Source organism: Vollenhovia emeryi, unplaced genomic scaffold (assembly GCF_000949405.1).
Source record: "Vollenhovia emeryi isolate VEMERY1.0 unplaced genomic scaffold, V.emery_V1.0 DF939137.1, whole genome shotgun sequence".
NCBI lineage: Eukaryota > Metazoa > Arthropoda > Insecta > Hymenoptera > Formicidae > Vollenhovia > Vollenhovia emeryi.
Window position 1 is genome coordinate 2,515,225 of NW_011967229.1, and position 12,193 is coordinate 2,527,417.

The following is a 12,193-nucleotide window of genomic DNA, read 5'->3' on the forward strand; positions in this document are numbered from 1 at the left end:
AAAAAACATTTGTAAAGTGAAAAATACCTTTGTAGGAATACAAATAAGACTCCAACTATCGTTCAAGTTTCTTACATCTAGATTTACTATGCGTTAAGAGTAGATATTTAAGTATTTCCAATTTCATGCACTTTTGTCTAGATTGTACGTCCAATACATCCTTAAGTAGAAATTCGCAATTTCTCAAGTAAGAGTTTTTTCTCCATTTTATTATACTTATAAATCATTCAAACAAGAAAGTTTAACGATTTAACATTATGTAAGTAAATTATATAAGTAAAAACTATATAAGTAAATTTATTTAAATTAATTAAAATTTTACTAATTTTGATTATTTTTATGGAAATGGCACGTGGATCTATTTATAAAAAAATAACAGTCCAGAAAAGAGACTCTAGTGAGATTCTTCACCAAATAAGTGATGGCTTTCACAGACACTTTCACAATAAATGTCTCACCTTACGGTTGCTCCGCCCTCCTTCTCTTTTATTGTTTCGCGGTCGTTCTTGCACGGCATTTCCATAGCACTTCGCGCGCAACACACATGGCGTCGATATCCAACACTTTACACGGCATTCATTTCCGACGTTACGGGACGCGCAGTTTATTAGAGAAAAGATCACCACGGAAAAAGCAATGGAGTTACGAGCGGCAGATCACACGGCGACGTCTCGCGAATTCAGCGCGAGCGAGTTTTAAGATGTCGGAGGTGAAATTCGAAAGTCGCGCTGTCAACTTTGCGCCGCGGCGACGCTGTACCTGTTGCTCCCCGCGTGCACCTTCGTGCACTTTTCGCGCGCTTCAGACAGTGAACAGCGCAAATGCGTTCGTGTTTACGCCGTTCCCGAGCTGTACCGTAGGTGGCCGAGGTTAGACAATCGAGCATAGGGGGTAATTGAAGATACGACTGTCATCCTGCTAATTGTTCGCGTGACGGGCGGATCTCGATCGGCTAAATCGCGCGAGATCTCGCGTTTCGACCAGATATACCGAGCGCAATACTAGCGCTGCGCCGATCGTCAGTAGATTAAGATGCGATTAAACGTTAAGACCTGGTCGATATAACGATAGTATTCACTAATCGAGCGAGTCGCAACGTCCCGCGACTCGAGACAAATCCGTTTCATACTCGCGACATCTCGTTAACGACTGGAGAGTGTACGAAGCGCGCATCGCGACAAGTTCGCTTCCTCGATAGCGCGCGGTACTACGCGAGTCGAGCTAACGAGTTCGCAATGTCGGAAATGCAACACTGTGCAGCAGTACGCGTGCAATCAATTTTATAACGTTCGTTGAATATTGACATTATTCAGATAAACATTTTCCTAAAGAAACTTTCAACTAAACGTAGTACGATAGCGTCGTAAGTTCACGGCGAGATAGAAACACGTTGGTTTGAAATAGAGTTCCATGCTGCGCATGTAATCCGTGTACACGAATTTGAAGAAAGTTTATTCTACATAATTACTGAGAATTGTATGAAATGCTGAAATCTTCAGGTCGATTCCCGGAATATTATAAGTAAATAATCAACCATTGATGGTCTCTAGTTCAACAAAATCAAATTCCTCGACCGTCCAAAGACCGAAATATAGCGCGATACACGCAATGAACGAAGAGACCCCCACGTCCTGCTTTACAATTCGTTATCGGCGAACTGTGTATAGAAATATTAAAGATAGGAAAAGAAAAATATGTACCCTGTACACATCATCTTTTATGTAAGGCTATTCATGGAAAATGAGAGCGCAAATGTATTTTTGGCGTCCTGTATGTGGTAATAAACAAACTTTGAAAATACGATACGTATACGTAACATCGGCCGTTTTATCCAAACAGGAAATAAAATAAAATCTAGATTGAAAAAGAGGGGGAATTGTACGGTAAGGCTTGATTTAATCGTTTTCTAGCAGCACGTGTTATATGTACAGCACGTGATTTAATGTACGTTATGTATCTCTCACTCATTTTATCGCGCGATCTTAAAGTATTGGAACAACACACTAAACTCAAATTGTTCACACGTTTGTGTATTTATTTCAGTCATACGCGAATCTATCGAGTCTATTGACACGCATAAGATAATTGTGCATTTATCATACTGTCCGGATTCCTGTTATCAACTCGTGGTTAAATAATATTACTGATAATACGTAACGTTATCTGAAGCAATGTCTATCTGTGATATTAACTGGCACCGACGTGGAATGGACCTCGCTGAACGTTGCAGTGTACTTTCCTTATTTAACCGGGTTCTCGGATTCCAATTAGTAAATACAATTATGACAAAGATTTTTATGTTTGACGAATGTATCAAATATTGGATGCTATTAAATCAATACGAACTGTTATTGGAGCATGAAAGAATGGTTTTTAGTTTCCGACGTAAGAAAATGTTGGAGTGACAAAACGTTATCAGGAAATATTTTCTTTCGCTTTAAATATGATAATCTCACGGTAGCGGATTAAGAAAAATACTTCCACCAGCTTTTAAATTCCCGACCAGTAAGCGAAACAACTTCATTCTTCCTATATATATCGTTATATTTCGCTTAATTGCATTACACAAGGTGCAGCGAAACAAACAGATTTGTAATCTAATCTCTGGGCTGATCTTCGGACTCAATAAGAAGACTCGTTATGCGAAAACGAACATTGCCGGCATTCCAAAATAAAATTAACTGTGACGACATAATTATGATTAATTGCGCTTCCTCGATACACAACGCAACACGGAGACTGCCATTAGCGATTAGTTTCGCGATTGCAATGCGACACAATGGAATTTTTCGACGAGAGAAAGACGTAGTAATAAATATATCGTTGTACTCTTTTGTTCGTTTAACGAACCTCGGCTGGCAAAGAGATCTAATCGTCGCGTAATCAATGAAGAGATATTGATACGCTGCTTAACGATTCGATACCGACGAACCGTGACTATAAATACGTCCACATCTTTCTCAAGTCCGTAATTTGTTCGTGCCGTTTAGTTCAACGGAAAGTCGGACGGAGGTCTTACCGACGTAAATCATCCTGCAACGAGTTTTGCGTAAACGGAATACATTTGTGTTAGGCCTTGGGAACGTAGGTTCATATAAGTAGTTGCAGATAATACGAAATATACAATTCTAAGTACAGGTACTAAACGAGTGACGTGTCGAAAGAATTTATTGTATATTTCGTTCGGACGATTCTGTTCGTTACACGTGTGTCGCGAAAATTTGCAAAAAAGAAAAACATTCGGTAATCGGCAACGTCCTCTCATAATAAAACTGGCCGGTGATAACGACTGGCGACGAATTCGTTAGCTTTATGAATTGTGACTGAAGTGGAGGTAACTTAACAAAAGTTTTCTCCCTCACGCAGAAAAATGAACCTGGTAACGTTCGGGCTCATCTTGATCTGCTGCAACGCATGGGCAGCGAAGATAAAACGTAAGCAGATATCTATACTTTCTATCAGCGTATTTTCGAACAATCGCGTTATTATTAAATGCATTATCCTAGTTCAATTTATTATTTAATAGTATTAATTTTCACTTTATGGATCTATTGAACTCACGTATTTCTTACCATTGCGAAATATGTTTTCTCTTAAAAAGTAATAATTTCAATACAACGCAAACTTACATTTGTTTGACGTTAGTTTGCAAACGGCATCGCACAAATTTTGACTTTCAGCTAAAGACTTAGCATATGCGGATATCAAGCTAGATGAGTTTCTCAAGAAGTTAAGAACTATATTAAAGACCGGAGACGAGGCACTCGGAATTCCGGTTCTCGATCCATACCACGGGGACCTCCCACAGCTCAAGCTAACCGAGGGCACAATAACGTACGTGCCATTACAATTTAAAAGAAATGATACTCGCAACATGAAAAGAAGTACGCAGCCAAGTACCGCAACGGCTTCGCAGCCTGCTATCTTTTCTTCATCCATTTGTTTTGTAAATTCATTTCATATATTGTAAATCCGCGACTCTCGTTTACTTTCTTTTTAGTAAAATTACAAGCGTTCTTTAATATTTTAATATTTTTTCTAGTAGCTTCAGCTGTTAAAACATGTCACTTGAACAAATAGAATAACGGTTGTGTACGTGTGGTTTATCGCAGGATTAAATGACTTATAAATTTAATTTATGTTTCGCATTTTCAGATTGGATGCGAACTTGACGAATATGAATGCATACGGTTTGTCCGCGTTTGAGATTATCAACGGTGTCGCCACGTTATTCCCGCCTACTTTAAGTCTTCATCTTTCTTGGCCATTGGTATCCCTAGATACCGATTATTCTTTGAATGCTAAATTCGACACCTTTAATATTTACGGCAAGGGTACAGTAAGGTGAGTATTTGTTCCTTAATGATTCTGAATCGAAACAAATATAATTAAATTTTTAAGATTTTCACAGGTTTCTTGTGAGACGTTTTCAACTTTTCCTAAATGTTTCTACTTAATAATGCCGTGTCTATCTTTATAAGCATTTTAAAATACACATTTAGCTGGTAAGATGTTAAAGCTAATGATATATTACGCGTTCACATTTCAGAATGTCCGCGAGAGGTTTCGGTTTTGATACGAACTTAAATATGACATTGGAAGGCGGGATATTCGACGGACACGTGCAAATAGAGGACATGATATTGAAACTTTCTTTATCATCGCTAGATGTAAGTAACCTGATTTAAAAAATCTCGTCTTTCCTTTGCGTTCTTTTGTTCTGATGTTTTTACAATTTTACAATTTTTACAAGAAAACTGTTACGTTTATTAAGTGTGTAATTTCGACTTTACATCTCAGATTCTCAAAAACTTTCAAAGAGAAAAAGGATAGATGTAATTGAGAAAACCTAAATACTCTGTTTTACGAAGAGTTAACGTAAAATTATTTAAAATATATTAATAATTGGTTGAATATATTAATAACTTATATGATACTGAAACGTTTTCCTTTCGTTCTACAAATTTCTTCTGTTCTATTCTGAGAAATTTATCGTAATAATAATTTAAACGTATTTAGCTGGATTTAAGGCAGACTTTTGTGAAAGAATTGTATCGTTTTATGTAATAGTAGAAAAATTATTTCTTTTACCGGGCGTTAAATAAGATCTATGGAAATTGAGCTTTTACGTGAAACAATTAGCTGGAAATCACTACTCAAAACATCATTTTTTAATTTCAAGCAATTTTTTCGTACATTATTGTTTTCGACATAAATTTCAATTCATTAGTTATTTATTGTTACTGTTTTGATGTTTAAAAATTTATTCCCTAATGTCAAGTTTAATCCACGCGTCTCTTTTTCTGTTCTTCCAATTGCTATTTCGTTCTATTATTTGCAGTTGAAAGTGACAGGTCTTTTTAACGACGATAACTTGTCCGCAATACTGAGTGCTGTGATTTCCGATATGGCACCTGAGATGGTCACAGATGATACGTTGGTACAGGAGATCATTAATTTTGGGAAAAAGAATCTTAACGCTTTCTTATGCACTAAGACAGTTTCTGAATTACTGAAATTGCTAAATCCATAGTCGAGCACTGAAGCTTTTCGCCATATTAACGTCGTTATTATCTAATCGGTCGTTTGTACGGTTACGATCAAACCGACGAAACGATATAGATTGACTAAAAATATAAATAGGCTATTAAAGGTTAGGGCGAAATAAATATGTTCCGGCGAGAACATACTTATGTCATTAATCTATCAAAATGAGCGCGAGTTTTACTAAACAAATTAGTTAAAATTCGTTCTCCGAAACGACCTTTTATCTATCTGGAATGCTTTAATGTTGGTGTATTAAGATATTAAATATTTCATATGTACAATATACATATTTCTGCGACAAATAGTATATTGATTTATCCTGATCTGTTCTAGCTTATTTATTTTAAAGAAATGAGTAAAGCAGACTGTTGTACAGCAGAATGTTGTATCTTTTTAACATTTATGTATATATACATTTATATATATTTTACGTATATTTTAGGCTACTTTGTAATACGTCTGTTAATTCGAATTTAAATAAAATACAAACTTACACTTGCACACTGAAAATTAATATTTAAGCTATTCCAGAGTATAACCGCTGCTATCGTTGTATTTTCTATTTTATTTCTCAATTAATTTTTAATAGAATTTCCGAGTGAGAAAAAGAGAAGCGGGAGGAATCTCTCTTTTAAGTAGAAATTCGGAATTTCTCAAGTAAGAGTTTTTTATCCATTTTATTATACATATAAATCATTCAAACAAGAAAGTTTAACGATTTAACATTATGTAAGTAAAAGTTATATAAGTAAAAAGTATATAAGTAAATTTATTTAAATTGATTAAAATTTTACTAATTTTGATTATTTTAAGGGAAATGGCACGTGGATCTATTTAAAAAAAAATAACAGTCCAGAAAAGAGACTCTAGTGAGATTCTTCACCAAATAAGTGATGGCTTTCACAGACACTTTAACAATAAATGTCTCACCTTACGGTTGCTCCGCCCTCGTCCTTCTCTTTTATTGTTTCGCGGTCGTTCTTGCACGGCACTTCTATAGCACTTCGCGCGCAATACACGTGAACATGGCGTCGATATCCAACACTTTCACGGCATTCATTCCCGACGTCACGCGACGCGCTGTTTATTAGAGAAAAGATTAACGCGGAAAAAGCAATGGAGTTACGATCGGCAGATCACACGGCGACGTCTCGCGAATTCAGCGCGAGCGAGTTTTAAGATGACGGAGGTGGAATTCGAAAGTCGCGCTGTCAACTTTGCGCCGCGGCGACGCTGTACCTGTTGATCCCCGCGTGCACCTTCGTGCACTTTTCGCGCGCCTCGGACAGCGAACATCGCAAATGCGTTCGCGTTTTACGCCGATCCCGAGTTGTAACGTAGGTGACCGAAGTTAGACAATCGAGCATAGGGTGTAATTTAAAATACGACTGTCATCCTGCTAATCGTTCGCGTGACGGGCGGATCTCGATCGGCTAAATCGCGCGAGATCTCGCGTTTCGACCAGATATACCGAGCGCAAAACTAGCGCTGCGCCGATCGTCAGTAGATTAAGACACGATTAAACGTGAAGATCTGGTCGATATAACGATCGTATTCACTAATCAAACGAGTCGCAACGTCCGCGCGACTCGAGACGAATTCGTTTCATACTCGCGACATCTCGTTAACGACTGGAGAGTACGAAACGCACGTCGCGTCAACTTCGGCTTCCTCGATAACGCGCGATACTACGCGAGTCGAGTTAACGAGTTCACAGTGTTGGAAATGCAACACTTTGCAGCAGTACGCGCAATTGATTTTGTACATTCGTTGAATATCGACATTATTCAGATAAATATTTTCCGAAAGAAACTTTCAACTAAACATAGGACGATAGCGTCGAAAATTTACCGCGAGAAAACACGTTGGTTTGAAATAGACCTCCATAGTACACGTGTAATCCGTGTACACGAATTTGAAGAAAGTTTATGTATATAATCAGAGTCTTTTATGAAATTCTTAAATCTTCAGAGCGGTTTCCGAAAAATTATAAGTAAGCTCGATTCGATCTTTGCCTGGTCGAGGAACTTGATTTCGTTGAACTAGAGACCTTCAAAAGTTGATGACTTTCTTTCCTTTTTTTTTACCTCCACTTTTATATCTTTCTTTTTAGATGAACCACCTAATCGCCGACTGGATTTTCAGAAAGTATAGTTCTTTGTATTCTTAAATACCAGTTGCTGTTAAAAAATGCCGACTATGACCCGACTATGACCCGAGACAAGAATTTGAAATAGAAATCGGGAGAGGACTTAATAGGTAAAGCTATATTTTCGTAGAAGAATCGATCGTCTTTATATTATTTACATTTATTATCTTTGTACTGTCCGTTTTTTTAATTTACCGCTAAGTTATTTATTTTAAAACATTGAGTTGCCCCGTTTTAGAAGTATTTATTTCGAGAGATATTGTTGATAAAAGTCGCGTATATTAGCGTATTTTTTAACAATCGCATTAATGTATTACCTCAGTCGAATTTACTATTTAATATTATTATTAATTTCACCAACTTTACGGATCTTTTGTGCTCACGTATTTCTTAACCATTGCGAGGTAGTTTTCCGTCTAACAATAATATTTCACTAGGAACACAACGTTCGGGCCACTTGTATTTATTTGGCATTGCTTTGTACGCTGCGTCGCGAAAATTTTGACTTTCAGTTAACAGCACAATTTGGGAGGACAGGATAGAAAGTGTTCTCGTGGACTTTAAAAATATATTAAAAACTGGAAGCAGGTTTCTCGGAAATCTGGTAAAATGTTTAGTAAAATTTCGAGAAACTCTCACAAAGTTCTCGAAAGTGCCACGTTGTCCCACGATTACTCCATTTTCAGGGTAAATTTTAAAAGAAAATTCCCGCCCGAGTATAGACAGACTACGAAAGATTCGGACGAAATGGATACGCCCCAGCGAGAACGTATGCCATTAGCAAATCAAAATAAGCGAGAGCTTTACTGATTGTGAGCGAATAATAAAAATCCGTTATCCGAAACGTTTTTATCTATGTGTGCTTTAATGTAGGCACATTAAGTGCCCGCGCGTACACACAGCTGTGGCAAAATTAAATATTAATTTCTCCTGATCCGTTCTGGCCCATTTATTTTCAAGAAATGAGTAAAGGAGACCGTGGTAGAGCAGATTATTGTATCATCGTGACATTAGTTTGTCTTCCGCATACATGTGTATATTTCGTGCAATTGTTACGCATCTGTTATTTCGATTTAAATAAAAGACAAGTGGACACTCACCAGTGATGTGGCGGAGGTTGCACTTGGACCTGCAAAACAGAAATGTCATAATGAAATCCACATTGTACCTTTGGGAAAATATACCTTAGAAAACTTAAAAAGTTTACTTTAGAAAAATGAGAAATACGAAAAATAAATCTGGACACTTGAAACATTTATTTAAACTTAAAACTTACTTGAAAAATTTAAAAGAAAACTGAAAGAAAATGATATGAAAAGTATGTGATATCATTTAGAATAACGCGTGCGGATTTCTTCCTACGAGAAAATGCTACTGTGCGGTCTGCAATTTATCCTGGTATTATTTTGTGCATAAAAGCCAATAAACAGATTTGCACGCGTAAAAACTACATTCGAATGTGTCGGTAAAAAAGATGCTCTAAAATTTCTTCAGTAAACTTTCAACATGTTTGAGTAAACAATGAACATCTCAGCTATTCCGGCGAATAGCTGAGTGGTTGAATTTTCTACTTTATTTCCAGATAGAATTTTAATAAAATTTTCCAGGGAGGAAGAGAGAAAGAGGGAGTCTCCCTTCTAAGTAAAAATTGAGAATGCCTCAAGAAATCTTTCTATTTTATTATATAAATTGACGAACGCTCGCGCGATTCGTTCCAACGGAAAATGAAGTAAACGCCAGGATAACGCACACCTAAATAATTGTACTCACCAGAGGGTTGCTCCGCCGTTGCCCGATGCCTCCCAGGCTGCCGCTTCCTCTCAGATTCCTCTGTTCCGCACTGGCACTCGACACAACGCGGCACTCGCGAAAGAGGATCCGCTTTCTTATCCAAGTAACGCGCACTACACGAAACACCCCCGGCGTCAGCCGACGCGAGCCCCGTTACAACGAGAGCGAGGAAAAGCGGCGCGATCGCGCGCGGAAGGACGAGCCGCCAAGATGGCGTCGCGCGAAACGGCGGGAACGTTCCGCGGCGCGAGGGACTCGAGAGACACGCGAGGCGTCTCGCACTCAACGGGACGACGCTCCTTCTCGCCGCGCGTCACGAAGCGAGCGCTCGGGCATTGCTACACGCGCGAAGAGACGCGAGTTAAAGTCCGAGCGCACCCGCGGCGCCGAAGCCTCCTGCCGGCGTACGTTTCTCGCGAGATCTGCGCGTCCCGGTGGGTCGCCGGCGCGCGAGCACCGGAATAATCTGCATGCGCCGCGCGACCGCGCTCGACTTGATCGGCGTTAAACTCACCCCGCCGGCGTGTGAAGCGTCGCGACGACGTCCGTCGGCGCGGGAGACCGGTCCGCTCTGCGTGTCCGCGTCGCTCCGCGATGCTTCTCGAACTGTGGCCAACATGGCGTCGGTACCCGGCTTGCCCCGCGCGGTACTGCGCGAGTCGAGCCGGCGACGCGAGCTTGAATGTCGCTTTGACGTCGCTCGCGCAGCGTATCTCAAGTAAATGCGCGCTTAAATTCGCACGTACGTTAATGAACAAACTCGCGGCGTTCCTCTACTCGAGTTAGGCCGGCGGCAGAGAACGATCCGTATACTCTTAAGCCTCCGCTACAATGATTCTTCTGTCTACAATGGTCGTAGTCGTAAGAATAATCGACTGCGATTGGTCAATTCAGTCAGTCGCATAAGAATTGACTAATCGCAGTCGATTATTCTTACGACTACGACCATTGTAGACAGAACCGAGAATCATTGTAGCGGAGGCTTTAGAAAGAGGCCGAGCACGAAGTAAATTCAGATTAAAGTTAAGCAACGTTCGGCGCGAAACCGGACCTAAAGCCCGTGTCACACTACGTATTGTGGATCACGGATCGGATTGAAATTGCGGATCGCGGAGCGCAATTCAACCAATCGGATACGAGGCTGTCTCGTCTGATTGGCTGAAATGCGATCCGCGACCCTCAATCTCAATCCGATTCGCGATCTGCAATGCGTAGTGTGACACGGGCTTTAAGCGTTCACGGATCGCTCTCTGCCATCAGCCTGACGCTCGTATCACTAGCCGAGAAGCTCGCGATCGCACGGCCGTGGCGTCGATCATAATTCCGCGGAGAATGAACGCGCACGTCGTCCCGAGGCGTACGTGCCGGCGGCTCGAACGATAGTGCGGCGTACGGGACATTATTTGCGCACAGCGGCCGCGGCGGCTCGAGACAAACAAGCGGCGACCGCCGCGGCGGCTCGAGACGAAAACAGGTGACGATCGCGGCAAGGTCGGCGGGGAACGTCGTATTTACATTCCAATCCAACTGCCGCACGAGCGGTACGAGACAAATAAGTACGCGCGATCGTGTGTTCGACGTCGTCGTCGTACGAGGAAGGAAGTCTTTCTCGGAGCGCGTGCATACTTGATTCGAGATATGGGGGTCAATTCTGTATCTGGCACTACAGTGAAAATGTTAAGAGTGAATAGCATTGTCTCTTTCTAACCGTCCTCTCGGAAAGATCGGAGAGAGACAAACAGAAAGAGATTGACAAATTGACGTCGATCGACGGGACATTTCTCGCCGCTCGCTTTAAAGCCTGTCACACAATGCCAGGCAACCGGCGATAGGAATAGGGAATAGAAATTTTGACGCGTTGGATTCGTCGGAAATTTTCTTCCAGCCGATCCAACGCGTCCGAAATTCTATTCCCTGTTGCCTGGGCATTGTGTTTGGGCCTTTAAGCCTTGTGTCCACGGACCAAGAACTGTGTCCGAGATTCTAGCTCCAAGAAACGCGTAGCCAATCAACTAGCTTTTCTATAAAAGATACAGGTTGATTGGTTGCACATTTCCTGGAGCTAGAGCCTGGCCACAGTTTCTTGAATCGTGGACACGCGGCTTTAAGATTTCTCTCTGGTATTTTCGCTAATCGCGCGGCCCGCGAGACGGATCCGTTTTACGCCCGCGGCATCTCGCGAACGACCGAGAAGCACGGAAGGAGCGGCGCCCGAGCGGCCGTTACCGACGGAGCGCGAGCGATTGGGCGGGCATTATTAGTCAGCGGCGTGTATATCGGTGTGTAAGTACGCGGCCCACACGTACGCGCGGTGCACGGATGACAAATCCGTCGCGGTTTCGCGCGATCTGCCCGGGGGTTATCGTTATCGCCACGTATCCGCGCATCGGCTCGTCCTGCCAGCAATCATGATCCTGCTCGAGATACACAACAGGATACTCGAGGAAACGCTGACGAACAAGGTCAAGAATGCCCAGTCGGGGTAAGCGTCTTCCTCCTCCCCTCCCCCCCGCTTCCGGGGATCCCGGTGCCCGTCGTCGTTGGTCGCGTAAACCTAACCTCGCTCCCCGGGAGACGTGGCGGCGCCGGGGCGGTGCCGCGCCTACCGTTTCCCCGCGGGGCAAGTTCTCGCCTCCAGTGATTTCTCGCGTCTGGACTCTCGGTCCTTTCGATTCCTCTCCTCTCCGCATCTTTCTCTCTCTCTCT

The 12,193-nt window shown here is 41.6% G+C and overlaps 2 protein-coding genes across 4 annotated transcripts in view; both read left to right on the top strand.

Annotated features, from left to right (window-relative positions):
• Positions 1–2,945: 2,945 nt before the first annotated feature.
• Positions 2,946–6,048, top strand: LOC105567514. Of its 3 annotated transcripts, none has more exons than XM_012022440.1 (6): positions 2,946–3,138; positions 3,367–3,434; positions 3,681–3,834; positions 4,156–4,344; positions 4,550–4,670; positions 5,342–6,048. In XM_012022440.1, the coding sequence occupies exons 2-6, from the start codon at positions 3,371–3,373 to the stop codon at positions 5,531–5,533; spliced, it is 720 nt and encodes a 239-aa protein (XP_011877830.1). In that variant the 5' UTR covers positions 2,946–3,138; positions 3,367–3,370; the 3' UTR covers positions 5,534–6,048. The 3 variants fall into 3 exon arrangements, with proteins under 3 accessions (XP_011877830.1, XP_011877831.1, XP_011877832.1); XM_012022441.1 differs by having other exon boundaries at positions 2,946–3,084; XM_012022442.1 differs by having other exon boundaries at positions 2,952–3,049.
• Positions 6,049–11,691: 5,643 nt separating this feature from the next.
• Positions 11,692–12,193, top strand: part of LOC105567519 (probable actin-related protein 2/3 complex subunit 2) — a 4,520-nt gene continuing 4,018 nt past the window's right edge. Inside the window, exon 1 of the mRNA XM_012022448.1 lies at positions 11,692–11,969. Within this exon, the coding sequence (XP_011877838.1) occupies positions 11,896–11,969 (74 nt within the window). The 5' untranslated portion in view covers positions 11,692–11,895. The remainder of the gene's footprint in view (positions 11,970–12,193) is intronic.